Source organism: Nicotiana tabacum, chromosome 12, assembly GCF_000715075.1.
Source record: "Nicotiana tabacum cultivar K326 chromosome 12, ASM71507v2, whole genome shotgun sequence".
Taxonomy (NCBI): Eukaryota; Viridiplantae; Streptophyta; class Magnoliopsida; order Solanales; family Solanaceae; genus Nicotiana; species Nicotiana tabacum.
The window spans coordinates 15,597,717-15,611,037 of record NC_134091.1 but is presented as its reverse complement, the minus strand read 5'-3'; the positions used below and the strand labels follow the sequence as shown (position 1 = coordinate 15,611,037).

Here is a 13,321-nt window from a genome sequence, read left to right as displayed (position 1 = left end):
ACACCATAGAAGCTAATTGATAATTTCCTTTCGGGGATTAGAAAATCACCATTGGTTGGCTATTTCTAATTGTAATTTTAAAAACAGAAAAGTGAAACATATTTTTACTTTACTTTATAACTCTTGAGATTAAATTATTTTGCGTGGTTCACGCACCAAGTGTAAGCAAGCATTTTTCGACGTGAAAAAAAAACTAATAATTTTTCTATTTGGAGTGTTAGTCATTAAAGAGAGCTATTACATGTGAATGTGCATTATATCATTAATAATACCTTTTTAGGGAAGTAAGAGTATTCTGAGCATATATACTATAGAATTTAGTTGACTAAAATCATTATCTTTTGATTTATCTCCTTAGATTTTTCAAGAAATCAATAACAATTAATGCTCACACAAGACATGGATCGAAAATTCAATGATCAACCGAAGGACCCCATTTATTACAACGTGCTCGTCTTTGTTAGCTCCTTCAAAATTAAAAGCTCGCAATTTCATATGTATTATATGGTGACTAGTGAGCTCAAAGTGCAGTTATATTAGTTATGCATTAATTAATGCAGTATTTTGGGCGGGCCGGTGCAAGAAGCATCTGTATTTATGCAGGGTCCGGGGAATGGTCACATCCTAAGGAGTATGATGTAGACAGTTCACCTTAATGCACGCATTAGTGACTGATTTCACAGTTCGAACTCGAACCTATAGGTTACACAAAGATAATTTTACTATTGCTCCAAGATTCTCCTTCAATTAATGGAGTATTTTATGCTAGATAAATTGATGCATAATTCATTATATTATTATCCACTATATAAATAATCCTTTCATTAATGTCTGTAAAACTGATCTGTAAATCAAACAATTCTAGTAAAAGAAATGTGTTATTTATATGAATAAATTAAAAAGTGAAATAGTAGTAGTGTGTCACTACTTACCAAAGACTGCCAAATCCAACTATATTCCTACAAGTACTATAAATAGCAGTCATAATTTTCTGTCATATCTATCACTGTAAAATCTATCAGAGGTAAAATCAGTAACTGTAAAATCCTAAAGAGGTAAAAAAAGACAAAAAAGATGATAACCCAAAACTGGTGGCCGACCAAATTTATACGAACTCGGTAAAGATTTAGTAAGCAACTATTCAGTTCGTATATATCCAAAACATTCTGAAATCAACGGTAGATATTGAATGACCACCGTTTAATCCAACGGCTGATAATTCATACAGGCTTCACTGAACCCGTCATCCTCCCCCATAAATCTTCTCTTTCTTTTAGCCTCCATCCTCTTTTTTCTCTCTCAGATTCACCTATACTTACACACACTATATTTTTATAGGATTATTAATTATTATTATATAAATATAAATAAAAAGTGTGTATTTTTACGTGTGTTTTGTTTACTCTAGGGTTTGTTTAAGGTAAAGATGCAGAAGAATAACGGTACTGAATCTCAAGAAAATAAACAACAACCGCCGCCGCAGCCGTCACAACCTACGGCTTCACAGCCACAACAGCAGGGGGTGAGTGGGGGAACGGTTGTACCAGTGGTGGCGGCGCAACAGCAGCCTTGGGTAGCGATGCAGTACCCGGCGGCGGCGATGGTAATGCAGCATCCAATGATGCCGGCCCCACATTATCCGCCACACTACATGCCGTATCATCCACACCACCACCACCATCTCCTCCACCACCACCCGCCGCCGCCTCACTCGCCGTCGCCACATCAGCAGCAAGGTGGAGGAGGATCTAATAATAATAATAATAACAATGAGAACCGAACGATCTGGGTCGGTGATCTTCTTAATTGGATGGACGAGGATTATCTACGTAACTGCTTTGCTTCCACTAACGAGGTTGTTCTTTTTTATTTTTTCTCATTTCATATAGATGCTTTATTTATATGGTACTCTGTTTTTTTTCAACACGTAATTCATGTTTATTTGTAAATGTATCTTGGGTATTATGTTTTTCGTTGATTAATTACCGTTGCCAAATGTGAATCTAGACTTATTAAATTAATGAATGTATTGAATATTTAGCTAGCTAGCTAGCCGCCGTCACTCGGTTTTAATGTAAAATTTGCGCTTTTTGTTAATTAATTGTACATGTTTTAAATTAGTGGCAGACGTGTTGATATTTTGGAGTAGATAGTTTGCATGCTTAGTCCATGCTTTAGTGGTTATGCTATCTTCCTTATTAATTAGGGCATAAATTGCAGATTTATCAAAGTTCATATAGTCTTGCCTGCATGTTATCTAGAGAACATATTTAAGGCTAAATTACAGATTGCATTAAAAAATGGGGTAATTAAGGTAATTATATTATTTTTACTAGTAATTCTAATTTTATCATATCATTGCTAATAAAGGAGCCTACCGAAAAAAGCCTCTCTGCATACCCCACTTGTGAGAAATCATTGGGTATGTTGTTGTTGTTGTTGCCAATAAAGGAGACAATGTTGATTTGAGTCAAGAACTCAAGTTGGCAGCTTCTCTATGACTGCAGGAGGTTAGCTTTGGGATTATTATAAAAAGCTTATGTTCAAGGTTGAAATTATTGCTACTGAATCCAAATTTTAGGATCCAGAAAGCTGTCAGCATTATAAATTTCCTCATGTTGAAAATTGAAACATGCTTTCGAAGTTACTGCAGGATATATATACGCATAATTTTTTGGTCCATATGGATTCATCATGTAAATCTCTATATAACCTCTCTGATCTGGTTAACATTGATGTTGTTTGAGAGGGCTAGACAATAATGCAGATAGCCAGAAAGTACAAGCTTAACATTGTAATGTCTTAAGGTTTCAAGGTAAGGTAGTTGGAAATTTCATGTTATAAAACTTTATTTTCATTTTTGAAGTTTCGAACTTTGGTGTGTCAAAGCTTCTCTAAACTCTCTATTTATCTAAGCTGGAATTTTCTTAAAAAGACGTGGAGTTATGAGAAGATTATAATATAATCTTCCTTGAACAATTGGGTTGTTTTCAGAAATTCGGTCTTGCTGGAGTATAATAATCTTAACTATGTAGTACGTATTAAATTTCCAAGTTCAGCTGTTAATGTCTCTTCAACAAGCAAGTTTAGTGAGGAAATAAAAGCATAAGTAAGTTTTTGTTGAAATGTCTATTTTTTCCTCGTTGTTGGCTTTTCGATATGTTTAGCAAAATTTGGATAACAGCCATTAAAAATACTAATAGTATGTAACTATGATGCTATTGAGAACCTTCTGAGAAAGCACCTCCACCTGTCATTCTTTTGGCTCATAAGGCTACTCTATACTGAAAACACATCACACAATAAAGGTTTTTGTCCATGTAATGAACAGGACAAATCATGCATCAAAGTTAGTGAACATTGACTCACTCTGGTGTTAAAATTGAATATCAAGAAGATACTACTTAAATAATAACAGCACATAGATTCCTGGTAGCAGTTTAAGATATATTTATACCTGAAAGTCTGAAACAACATCAGCAACTCTTGCATGAAGATGAAAACCATTTTTAATTTTATAATGTATTTGGAGATCAAGTATTGACGCCTGGCTCAAGCCAAACTTGACTCTGCTGTATGGGAAAAAAAAGGAACAAACTGAAAGTCTTTGACCACATGATTTTCTTGTCAACTGATATGGCTCTTGTTTGTGCAGGTTGCCTCTATCAAGGTAATTCGTAATAAACAGACTGGTTTCTCCGAAGGATATGGTTTTGTGGAATTCTTCACACACGCAGCTGCAGAGAAAGTTCTGCAGACATATTCTTGCATGACAATGCCTAATGTGGATCAACCTTTCCGTCTGAATTGGGCTACATTCAGCATGGGTGACAAGCGAGCAAACAACGGTTCTGATCTTTCCATCTTTGTAGGAGATTTAGCTGCAGATGTTACTGATACCTTACTGCATGAAACTTTTGCGACAAAATATCCTTCTGTTAAAGCTGCTAAAGTTGTCTTCGATGCCAACACTGGTCGTTCAAAAGGATATGGTTTTGTAAGGTTTGGAGATGATAATGAGAGGTCTCAAGCTATGACTGAAATGAATGGTGTGTATTGTTCAAGCAGGCCCATGCGAATTGGTGCAGCCACACCACGGAAATCATCAGGATACCAACAACAATATTCTTCTCAAGGTAATGACCGATGTAGTTTTAGATAGCTTTGTTGGCATAAATTGTTGATATTCTTTCAAGTTTCTTTTATTTCTGAACAATAAACAGTCACACCGTTGTGAAGGAAAGAAAAACGAGTTGCCTAGTTGCATCTTACAGCTGTTTTACCCGTAAAAAGGGTGATAAGGAACTTTGTTCTTACACATTTTCCTTTCACGAATGCCGTGAAGTCAAAAGTTCGTTCTTTCTTCTTTTAATTTTCTAGTTTAGTAACTTCAAAAGAGTGTCACTGAATTTGGTTCCTCTAATCAACTTCCTGCCTTGTCTTTGATATTTGTATACTCATTCAGAGTGATGATTTGAACATAAAAGTGCCTAGCAATTTCGTTCTTCAAAGTTAACCTTGAAGCATGCATGTTTTTCTACATTCTACATGGTTTAGCTAACAAAATTTAATTCTTGAAGAAGAGATAAAAGAGATGAACTCCTTTCTCACTCCAATTAGCAAGAAACACGCGCTTCTTTCTTGAGGTTGTGTTTGTAACTGTCATCTTTGTTTGTAATGGTCATCTTTAGGTGAAATTTTTACGATAAAAGTGATTACTTTAGTTGGTGGCAGTATGTGTCAGGTTGTTATTTGGCACGTAAAAGTGAAAGCACGAATGAGATTTCTTGTAACTTGATAAGACGTTTGTATTTTCTAGAGCAGGAAACTAAATTAATGTGCTCCCTTCCTTATTAATACATTAGGCTGTGTTTCCAATTGCACTTCATCTGCAGTTCTCCATAAATTGCAGGTTGTTGGTTGTTTTTTCTTTTGCTGTTTTGTCGTAATTATAGTGTAAACTTCAGATCATGGTTCGTTACTTTCAAACACTGACTGTGGATGTTGTGGTAGTCATGTTGATGGTTCTTATGGCATTTAATACTTGTGTCTAACTGCATTTGATAGGTGGATACTCCAACGGTGGACCAGCTCAAGGATCACAACCTGATGCAGATTCTACAAATACAACAGTTTTTTAACTAGTCCATTCTTTTTTCTTTCTTCTTTTTTAATTTTCTAGTCCCTTTGGCTAACCAATATTATCATAGATTTTTGTTGGAGGGCTAGACCCCAATGTCAGTGATGAAGATCTTAGACAGCCTTTCGCACAGTACGGTGAAATAGTTTCTGTAAAAATACCAGTTGGGAAAGGGTGTGGGTTTGTGCAATTCGCGAACAGGTAGCTTGTTGGTTTTGAGTTTTCTCTTCGTTAGGTATCTTATTAGAGAGTAAATGTTCAGTAACAAATCTCCATAATTTGTTATGCCAGGAACGATGCAGAGGAAGCCTTACAGAAGCTGAACGGAACTGCTATTGGCAAGCAAACAGTGCGCCTTTCTTGGGGACGAAACCCTGCAAATAAACAGGTATTCTTTCTTTCATCACCTCTTTATCTCTTCTCTGTTGCTTCTTTGAAGTTTTTGTCTTTGGATAAAGTAGAATCTCCAAGACAGCCAAGCAAATGCTTAGGACAAGTCATGAATGCAGTGGCTAGCACCTGTCACGTCTCATAGTTACTCTATTATCCAGCATTTGCTTAACTTGAACTCCTAGTTATGCTTGTCAGTAGAAGTGGGAATATCTATTATTCAGTAAGGTTATCAAAATTTTAATTACTGTTCCCTCCCGTTCTTCTGAGAGGCTTTTGATATGTGTAACCTCTGATAAATCGTCTGCAACCAAATAAGCTGCTTTGCACCAGATTCTTTTTATTGCATGACCTCTTTGTCTCCGCTCTGTTGCTTCTTTGAATTTTATGTCTGGAGAAAAAAAGAATCTCCAGGACAGATGTACTAATGCTTAGAACTTGTTACCAGTGGCTAGCATCTGTATCTCTCATAGTTATTCTAGTGTCCAACATTCGCTTGAGTTACAGAAACTTTAATCTATGCTTGTTGGTAGAAGTGGGACTATCTATTATCATATTGCATACGCTATTGAGAAAACACTAGGGTGTTGAAATAACATATTGTTGAACATATGCAGTAAGGTTTATCAATTTTCTTGCTCCTCCTCCCCCTTCTTCTGAGGGTGGCGGGAGGCTATTGATATGTAATCTCTGACAAATTGCACCTATTAAGATGTTATGCACCAGATTCTTTAACATGTCTCGATATTTGATTGCATTACTCAAATCTCCACCTATGAAATATTGCAGTCAAGAGGTGATTTTGGAAACCAGTGGACTGGGCCATACTATGGGGGACATTTTTATGATGGTTATGGGTATGCATTCCCACCACAGCATGACCCAGGGATGTACGCTGCAGCTGCTGCCGCCTATGGGGCTTATCCGATGTACGGGACTCACCAGCAACAAGTAAGCTGAAAGCCTGCACCCGAGTTCCTCTGCTTGAATGGTGAATGTGCTTAATGCCTCTATCTCTTTGTTTCAAGCAAGGAATGTAGAAATTAATGATTCCCTCCAAATGAGGAGTGGAACTGAATTTTGACTTGATGTGTTAGTCTCCTAGGGATTTTATTAAACATTTATTTAGAAGTTTGGACTTAGACATGAAACTTCTTGAATGGAATAAATGATCTTACCGTGGTACATGTTCTGTACTTCAAAAAGCAAAATGGTGCTTGTATCTTAAAGGGAGACCATTGTCCACTTGATGGTGGCGAATTCAGGATTTAGATGATTTATCAGTGGAGAATTCTGGATTTAGACGATTATTGGTGGCAAATTCAGGATAACGTTTTGAGTTCGGAGTTGAAAGTATGGATAATAAAAGAGTTGTTAGTTGAATGTACGGACACTAAAGTGTATATCAACTTTATACACACGTCTATGTATAGAATTTGAGCCAAACGTAGCAAGCTCTAAGGATAACAACTGATGGGGAAGACATGATTGGTATGAAATAATTCAACAAGATATGAATAATACTCCTATTATTGCCCTGCTTTTATTATGGCAAGTATATTAATTATTGTCTTCCACCAACATCACTAATCAAATGCTTTGTTTGCGCACATGTTTAAAAGAGAGGACATCTATAGTTTAATTATTGTCTTCAACCTATTTGCTCATTTGCTGTAAGGTAAGGATATAATATCACTCGATCTGTATCACATAATTTCAGAACTCAAATCTCACGGATGAGCTCTTTTTTCAGTTTTCCAGTGACCTACTTTAGGAAAAAATGTAAATTAAAACGAAGAAATGAACTCAGAACAGAAGTAGAATAAGCACAAGTATACTGTGCGAATGACCACCTAAGCTTTTGGTGGAGTGTAAATATTCCTCAATTATTCTGATTTTTTCTGGGAATGAAGTCGCTTAAGCAGGGGTGCGGTTTACCTCATAGTAAAACTTTCCGACGCAAAGGGGTGCGGTTTACCTCATAGTAAAACTTTCCGACGCAAATCCATACTAATAGAGCCTTAAAATAGGTATCGGACACGCAAATCCATACTAATAGAGCCTTAAAATAGGCATCGGACATTAAATGAAAAACCAAAAAAATAAGATACGGATGGAGGAATAATTGGTGCAATGTGGTATCATGAAACAACACCCGACAATGGTGTGCTTGCCATGAATTCTGGTGATAAAAATATGCACACCCACAATGGGTGCGTTAGCAGTTCAATTGAGAATTTGACAACGAATTCATTGCGGCACACCCAAAGTGCCCATCCACCATGGTTGGGCTAATTTTTTTTTTACAATATCGGTTTAAAAAGTAAACAGTAATTTTTACAAGCTATTTGTGCAAACATTCTTTTTTTTTTTTATGAGAACATTTATATAGTTTATATTCTCAAAACGAAGAAAACAGAGTTGATGCTGCATGTTACTATTTTGAAAAATAGTATATAATTATTAATTAAATTTGTTGTTATTCACAATGATTCTTGTTTAAGATATCAACGTGTTAACTGTCAACCATTAACTACTTCAATAGGTTTAATTGTTCATTTACTCCGATTAGAACATCGTCACGTGATTCAATAACATCGTCACGTGATTAGAAGTATCTAATAACAAACATAAATTATACATGATAGAAAATTTATAAAGGGACAAATGCACTGTCAATTCGATTAGAGATTGATTCAATTTATTTAGTTAATACCAAATCAATGAAATATTATTTCAAGCATGTTTTAATTTTATCACCTATTGCAGTTAGGAGTAAAGTTATTCGGTAAAAGGCATTGTTAATTCGTAATATTAGTTAAAATTTTCAACCTTTTTTTACTAAAGTTCTGGTTATCCACAAGGAAGTGCCTCCAAATTTTTAGTAAGGAGTTTATTATTGCAAAACCTTTTTAAGGGGAGTTAAAAGTTAAATAGAAGCCAATTTCCTGAGCTAATCAAACCCTACAAATCGAAACAATAACAAAGAAGAATGAGAGATGGACAATATTGTACTTGTACCTCTCATGTTCGGCTCCAACAGGTAATTCTGGTTTCCACCTTTTTTGTGGGGGTTTTTGGGGTGGGGCAGGGTCGGGGGGCAGGGGCTAAGTTACAGATGACCCCATTCGTCGAAAATTATACGGCATATATATGTAAAATATTAAGTTTTAAAGACACTATTTTATTGATAGTATTGTTGCCTTTTTATGTGTAGGATCCGATGGAGTGTAAGATTGACGCATTGTCCGATGAGTTGCTTGTGGCAATTCTTTCATATTTATCAGTAAAGAAAGCAGCAACAACCTGTCTTGTCTCTCGTAGATGGAGATATTTATGGCAGTATACCTCTGGCTGTCTTGAGATTTATGATAGGGATAAAAGCACTAGAGATCCGAATGTAGAACATGAGTTTGTGAAGTTGGTAAATCATGTTTTGAAATTGCACCAAGGTCCAACTTTAGATCAATTCCGAGTTGGTTTTTGCTTTGGTGGTAGTTTTTTCACTTTTGATCACTGGATTAAATTTGCCATTGAAAAAGAAGTCAAAGTATTTGAATTGAACTTAGCAACTGGCGGTGGATTTGGTGTTGGATTGCGATATTATTGTTTTCCTGACATTGAGAAATTGTCGTCTAAGCTAAAGATTTCCAGATTTTGTTGTAATCTAAAATCACTTAGCCTAGTTAATATCGGTGTTAAGGAAGAAGTCGTTCATTTTTTTCTATCCAATTGTCCATGCCTCGAGAAAGTACGTGTTTCAGGTTCTAAATGTCTACAGAATTTGAAAGTTACGGGTGCACTTCCTAGTTTGAAGTTCATGGAAATATCACGGTGTTACAATGTCCAGGTTCTGGAGGTTGATGCTTCAAATCTAGAGTCTTTTACATATATTGGACCTGATATACTTGTGCCTTTTCAGAATCTACCCAAGTTATCTGAGCTATCAATCGGACATCAGTATTGTCATTCTTTTATCTTTGATGCGGACAAGCACACACGCTATTCCTCTAAGCTGAGAAAGCTTAGACTAATAGTGCCTCCTCAGGTTGTAACGTCATTTTGACACACACACACACCCTTTTTTTCTTCTTAATTTTCCTTGAAGAACCATTTCAGTTTTGTGTTTTGAACTCAAGTCTTATAAATTTCTTGCCACAGACTTTGTGGAGTAGGCTCACATCGAGTCACCCTGATAATTTCCCTAGATTGGACAATTTAAGGGTGTTGGAATTGGACTTTATGTTGGCAGCTTGTGAAAGCCTACTCTTCTTCACCTTTTTGGTCAATGCATCTCCTTTGCTGTCTAATTTCACAGCTCGAGTAAGTATATCATCTTTACTGCCTCACCATTATCTTTTATGTTCTACACAACCTGCATTATATGTTTGCTTCTGGCAAATTATAATCCTGAGCTGATACCATAGTGTTTGGGCCGGGGTGGGGGAGATCTTCTTTAAGCAGGGGCAGATCTAGCTTAATAGGTGTGGGTTCTTTAAGCATCACCCTGTATATGTATTAAAAAATCTACTAAATATCTATAATTGTTTGATTGTGAACCCAGTTACTTATTGTATATTTACTTGAGGTTTGTGTAGGAACCCATAAACTTCAAATCCTGGATCGTCTTTAAGGAGCTATTTTTTTTCTCTGTTTCACATTTTCCTTTAAAACATAGAGTCTTCACTTAATTCCTTTTGGCGGTTTTTCCAGTATTATGCATTATTAGACTTGCTTTCCCTATTTGAGATGACTGTTTTCTGCATTCGCTCCTGGCCCTATCAGCAGTGCTCTTACTCATTCTTTTCTTCTTTTGTTGTTTCTATTGAGGCAGATACAATACACCGGTGTCTTAGCTGAGGAGGTAATGTATTTTTTTAATGTTACTTCTATGGAAGCTTTAAGTTTTAAATTGGAGAGTATAAGCATTGTATTTGGTCCTGATTCGATTCGATTCGATCATACCCAGTATATTTGGGATCTGGGGAGGGTAATGTGTACGCAAACCTTACCCCTACTCAGTGAAGATAAAGAGACTGTTTCTAATAGATCCTCGGCACAGAAAGATGGAGATGATAAAGAGGAAAAGAGGAAGAAAAAGAAAGAAGGGGAGGGGAGGGGAGGGGAGCAACAACAAGAGAATACGATAACCGAAACAAATTAAATAACATGATGCAATATAGATCTACTAGTACTACTAGCAAGAAAGAAGGAAACTCTCAGCTACCTACTAACCATCTACCCTAATTCTCGATCTCTACACCTTCCTATCAAGGGTCATGTCCTGAGTGAGCTGAAGTCGTGTCATGTCCTGCTTAATCACCTCCCCCAGTACTTCTTAGGTCTGCCTTGACCTCTTCTCAAACCCGCCATAGTCAATCTCCCACACTTCCTAACAGGTGCGTCAATGCTTCACCTCTAACATGCACGAATCATCTCAGCCTCGACTCCCGCATCTTGTCTTCCACGGCGGCCACTCCACTTTGTCCTGAATAACTTCATTCCTAATCTTATCCCTCCTCGTACACCCACACATCCATCTCAACATCCTCATTTATGCTACTTTCATCTTCTGCATATGAGAGTTCTTGACTGGCCAACACTCCGCTATCGGCGGAGGCATGATTTCTGCTAAGGGGATTCAAAAAAAAAAGTTAAAGAAAATTGTAGCTAGTGATATTTGAACCAATGACCTTACAACGGTTTTGACCCTCCTTGACCACTAAGCTATGCTTTCGGGCTGTGCCAAGGAGATTCAAAACATAATATATAGATAAAAAATAGATTTTAACTTATATTTGCAGTATAATTTTTCGGCGAAGGGGGTTCCGAACCCCCTTCTGCCCCCTAAATCCGCCCCTGCACTCCGCCCCATACAGCAGGGTCGGTTAAACCATTAATCCAATACGATGCGTGGCATCCTCGCCGATCTCCCCGTTACCCTGTATAATAGATCCGAGATATTTCGTCCTGATTGTTGTTCTTTTTTTCTTTTTGGTCGCAGCGTATGGATATTCACCGTCATGTTGAACGTACAGCTTGGCGGGCTACCCGTATTGTTCACAACCATCTAAAGGTGGTGAAGATAATTGGTTTTACAGGATGTAGAAGTGATTTTAACCTTGCCTTGCATTTACTTGGAATTGGAGAGTCTCTTAAGAAGATGATCCTACAGCCTACTAATGACAGGCATCACTACAAGGTTAAGGAAATGGCTGCTACATTAATGGAAAAGCAGAGCAAGCAACTTGAAGAGAGGTTGCCACCAGGGGCTAAATTGGTGATGCTATAGTTTCAGTTCCATCTTTGACTTACTTTTTCAAGATTTTTTAAAAAAAAATTATGCTCTGTGAGCTTTGGGATTCTCTGTTTATTTCTCTGCCAATATGTGATAATAATATGGAATAGCAGAACATATGTTTATTTATCAATAAATGAACTCAATGGTCAGTGAAAAAAAAGACAAGGAATAACATTTTTAGTCCTATTATTGCTTTATTATCACGTGAAAATAGGGGACGGTTTTGGTCAATACAGTATTTGTGAGACATAAATAATATAAGAAAATTTAACGTTAATCGGCTGGTACAAGCAAGTGGAATAAAATAGGGACATAAAGAGTTATGATGGAAAATCATATAGATGCATAAAGGAAGCAAGTTAAATTCTTTCATTTGGTGTAAAAGATTTTGGAAATTCGAAGATAACAAAGCTCCTGAAAGTAGAAAAAGATTTTTTTTGGAATGGTAACAGAAAATACAAAAAGACTTTTGGAAAGTTCAGTACAAAGTACCAAACACAACCACGGTATACGTGCTTGTGTATAAGAGAAAAGTAATCAAGCAACTCAATTCTCGTAGCATAACTCTCCCACCCTATAACATAACCATGAAAAAAAGTATAGTACATATTTTCCATTGACCAACCAATTTCAGCTTTGGGAAAGATCCAACTACCTGTAGAAATGCAAATGAGATCTCCTGAAGCAGAGACTAAAGTACTAAGATGACCAATGGAGAAGAAGATACTGTTAATGGAAGAAATATGCAAACCATTACCTTGTCCAATGCTGATAATTGATAAAATGAAGTCAGAAAGTTCTGGAACAACAAGAACATGAGCTCCCTTTTCACCCTAAACATCACAAAGAGATGTTCAAAACGACCCAATACTTGGCCAAAATGGGAAGTCCATATGTTACAACGGTTACACATATACACACAAAAGAACAACATCATGAGATACCTTGAGGCTTTTGATTAGTCAGGGCGTATCAGAGAAAGTAAAGAACAAAATATAACTTTAGAAGAAAAGAAAATTTTTAAAAAGAAAAAATGGATAATCAGACGGATAATTTGATATTGCCAGAAAATATTATATAATTCTTTTAGTTTGAAACTGCAACCAGCAGTCTCCACAGAAGCTCAACGAGATGTTCTATTGCTGTTATTGTTATTCCTGTCTTTCACAAACTAGCAGAAATGCTAGTGATAAATGTATTTCGAGACTGTAGACTTCACTACATGTCCTTAAAGAAATTTAATCCATTCATTGTATTCGAGGTTACAAATTATTTCCTCTCAAACTAGAACAGAATAACTGTGAACAACTAATTTTTGACCACAACCAAATTCTATACTATTTTACTGTAAATATGTATTTTATGTCTAATTTTGATATTTCAAACCTTTATCTCACTTTTAGTAGAGCTTATAAAAACTACAGAAATATTCACACTTTTAGAATAAATTTTTTATTTCTATTTGTAAAGAGAAAAAGAAAATTTACAAA

General features: G+C 36.3%; 3 protein-coding genes across 3 annotated transcripts; all 3 read left to right on the top strand.

Moving 5' to 3' along the window:
* Window positions 1-1,277: 1,277 nt before the first annotated feature.
* Window positions 1,278-6,715, top strand: LOC107766648 (polyadenylate-binding protein RBP47-like). Its single transcript, XM_016585455.2, has 6 exons — window positions 1,278-1,855; window positions 3,656-4,136; window positions 5,068-5,132; window positions 5,211-5,341; window positions 5,432-5,528; window positions 6,320-6,715. The coding sequence occupies exons 1-6, from the start codon at window positions 1,427-1,429 to the stop codon at window positions 6,488-6,490; spliced, it is 1,374 nt and encodes a 457-aa protein (XP_016440941.2). The 5' UTR covers window positions 1,278-1,426; the 3' UTR covers window positions 6,491-6,715.
* A 2,038-nt stretch (window positions 6,716-8,753) lies between these two features.
* On the top strand, window positions 8,754-9,596 carry LOC142167022 (putative F-box/LRR-repeat protein At4g15060). The gene has a single exon (XM_075227171.1). It carries the CDS (start codon window positions 8,754-8,756, stop codon window positions 9,594-9,596), a length of 843 nt encoding a protein of 280 aa, XP_075083272.1.
* Window positions 9,597-9,691: 95 nt separating this feature from the next.
* Window positions 9,692-11,925, top strand: LOC107766650 (uncharacterized). The gene is made up of 3 exons (XM_016585457.2): window positions 9,692-9,853; window positions 10,365-10,394; window positions 11,535-11,925. The coding sequence occupies exons 1-3, from the start codon at window positions 9,773-9,775 to the stop codon at window positions 11,820-11,822; spliced, it is 399 nt and encodes a 132-aa protein (XP_016440943.2). The 5' UTR covers window positions 9,692-9,772; the 3' UTR covers window positions 11,823-11,925.
* Window positions 11,926-13,321: the final 1,396 nt, after the last annotated feature.

Bases quoted from the DNA above. Each gene is read 5' to 3' on its own strand.
- LOC107766650 (XM_016585457.2), top strand. From the start codon at position 9,773: ATGTTGGCAGCTTGTGAAAGCCTACTCTTCTTCACCTTTTTGGTCAAT. The intron at 9,854-10,364 runs GTAAGTATATCA...CTATTGAGGCAG, and splicing joins TGTCTAATTTCACAGCTCGA to ATACAATACACCGGTGTCTT. The intron at 10,395-11,534 runs GTAATGTATTTT...TTTTGGTCGCAG, and splicing joins CCGGTGTCTTAGCTGAGGAG to CGTATGGATATTCACCGTCA.
- LOC142167022 (XM_075227171.1), top strand. From the start codon at position 8,754: ATGGAGTGTAAGATTGACGCATTGTCCGATGAGTTGCTTGTGGCAATT.
- LOC107766648 (XM_016585455.2), top strand. From the start codon at position 1,427: ATGCAGAAGAATAACGGTACTGAATCTCAAGAAAATAAACAACAACCG. The intron at 4,137-5,067 runs GTAATGACCGAT...TGCATTTGATAG, and splicing joins ACAACAATATTCTTCTCAAG to GTGGATACTCCAACGGTGGA. The intron at 5,133-5,210 runs GTTTTTTAACTA...ATATTATCATAG, and splicing joins CAGATTCTACAAATACAACA to ATTTTTGTTGGAGGGCTAGA.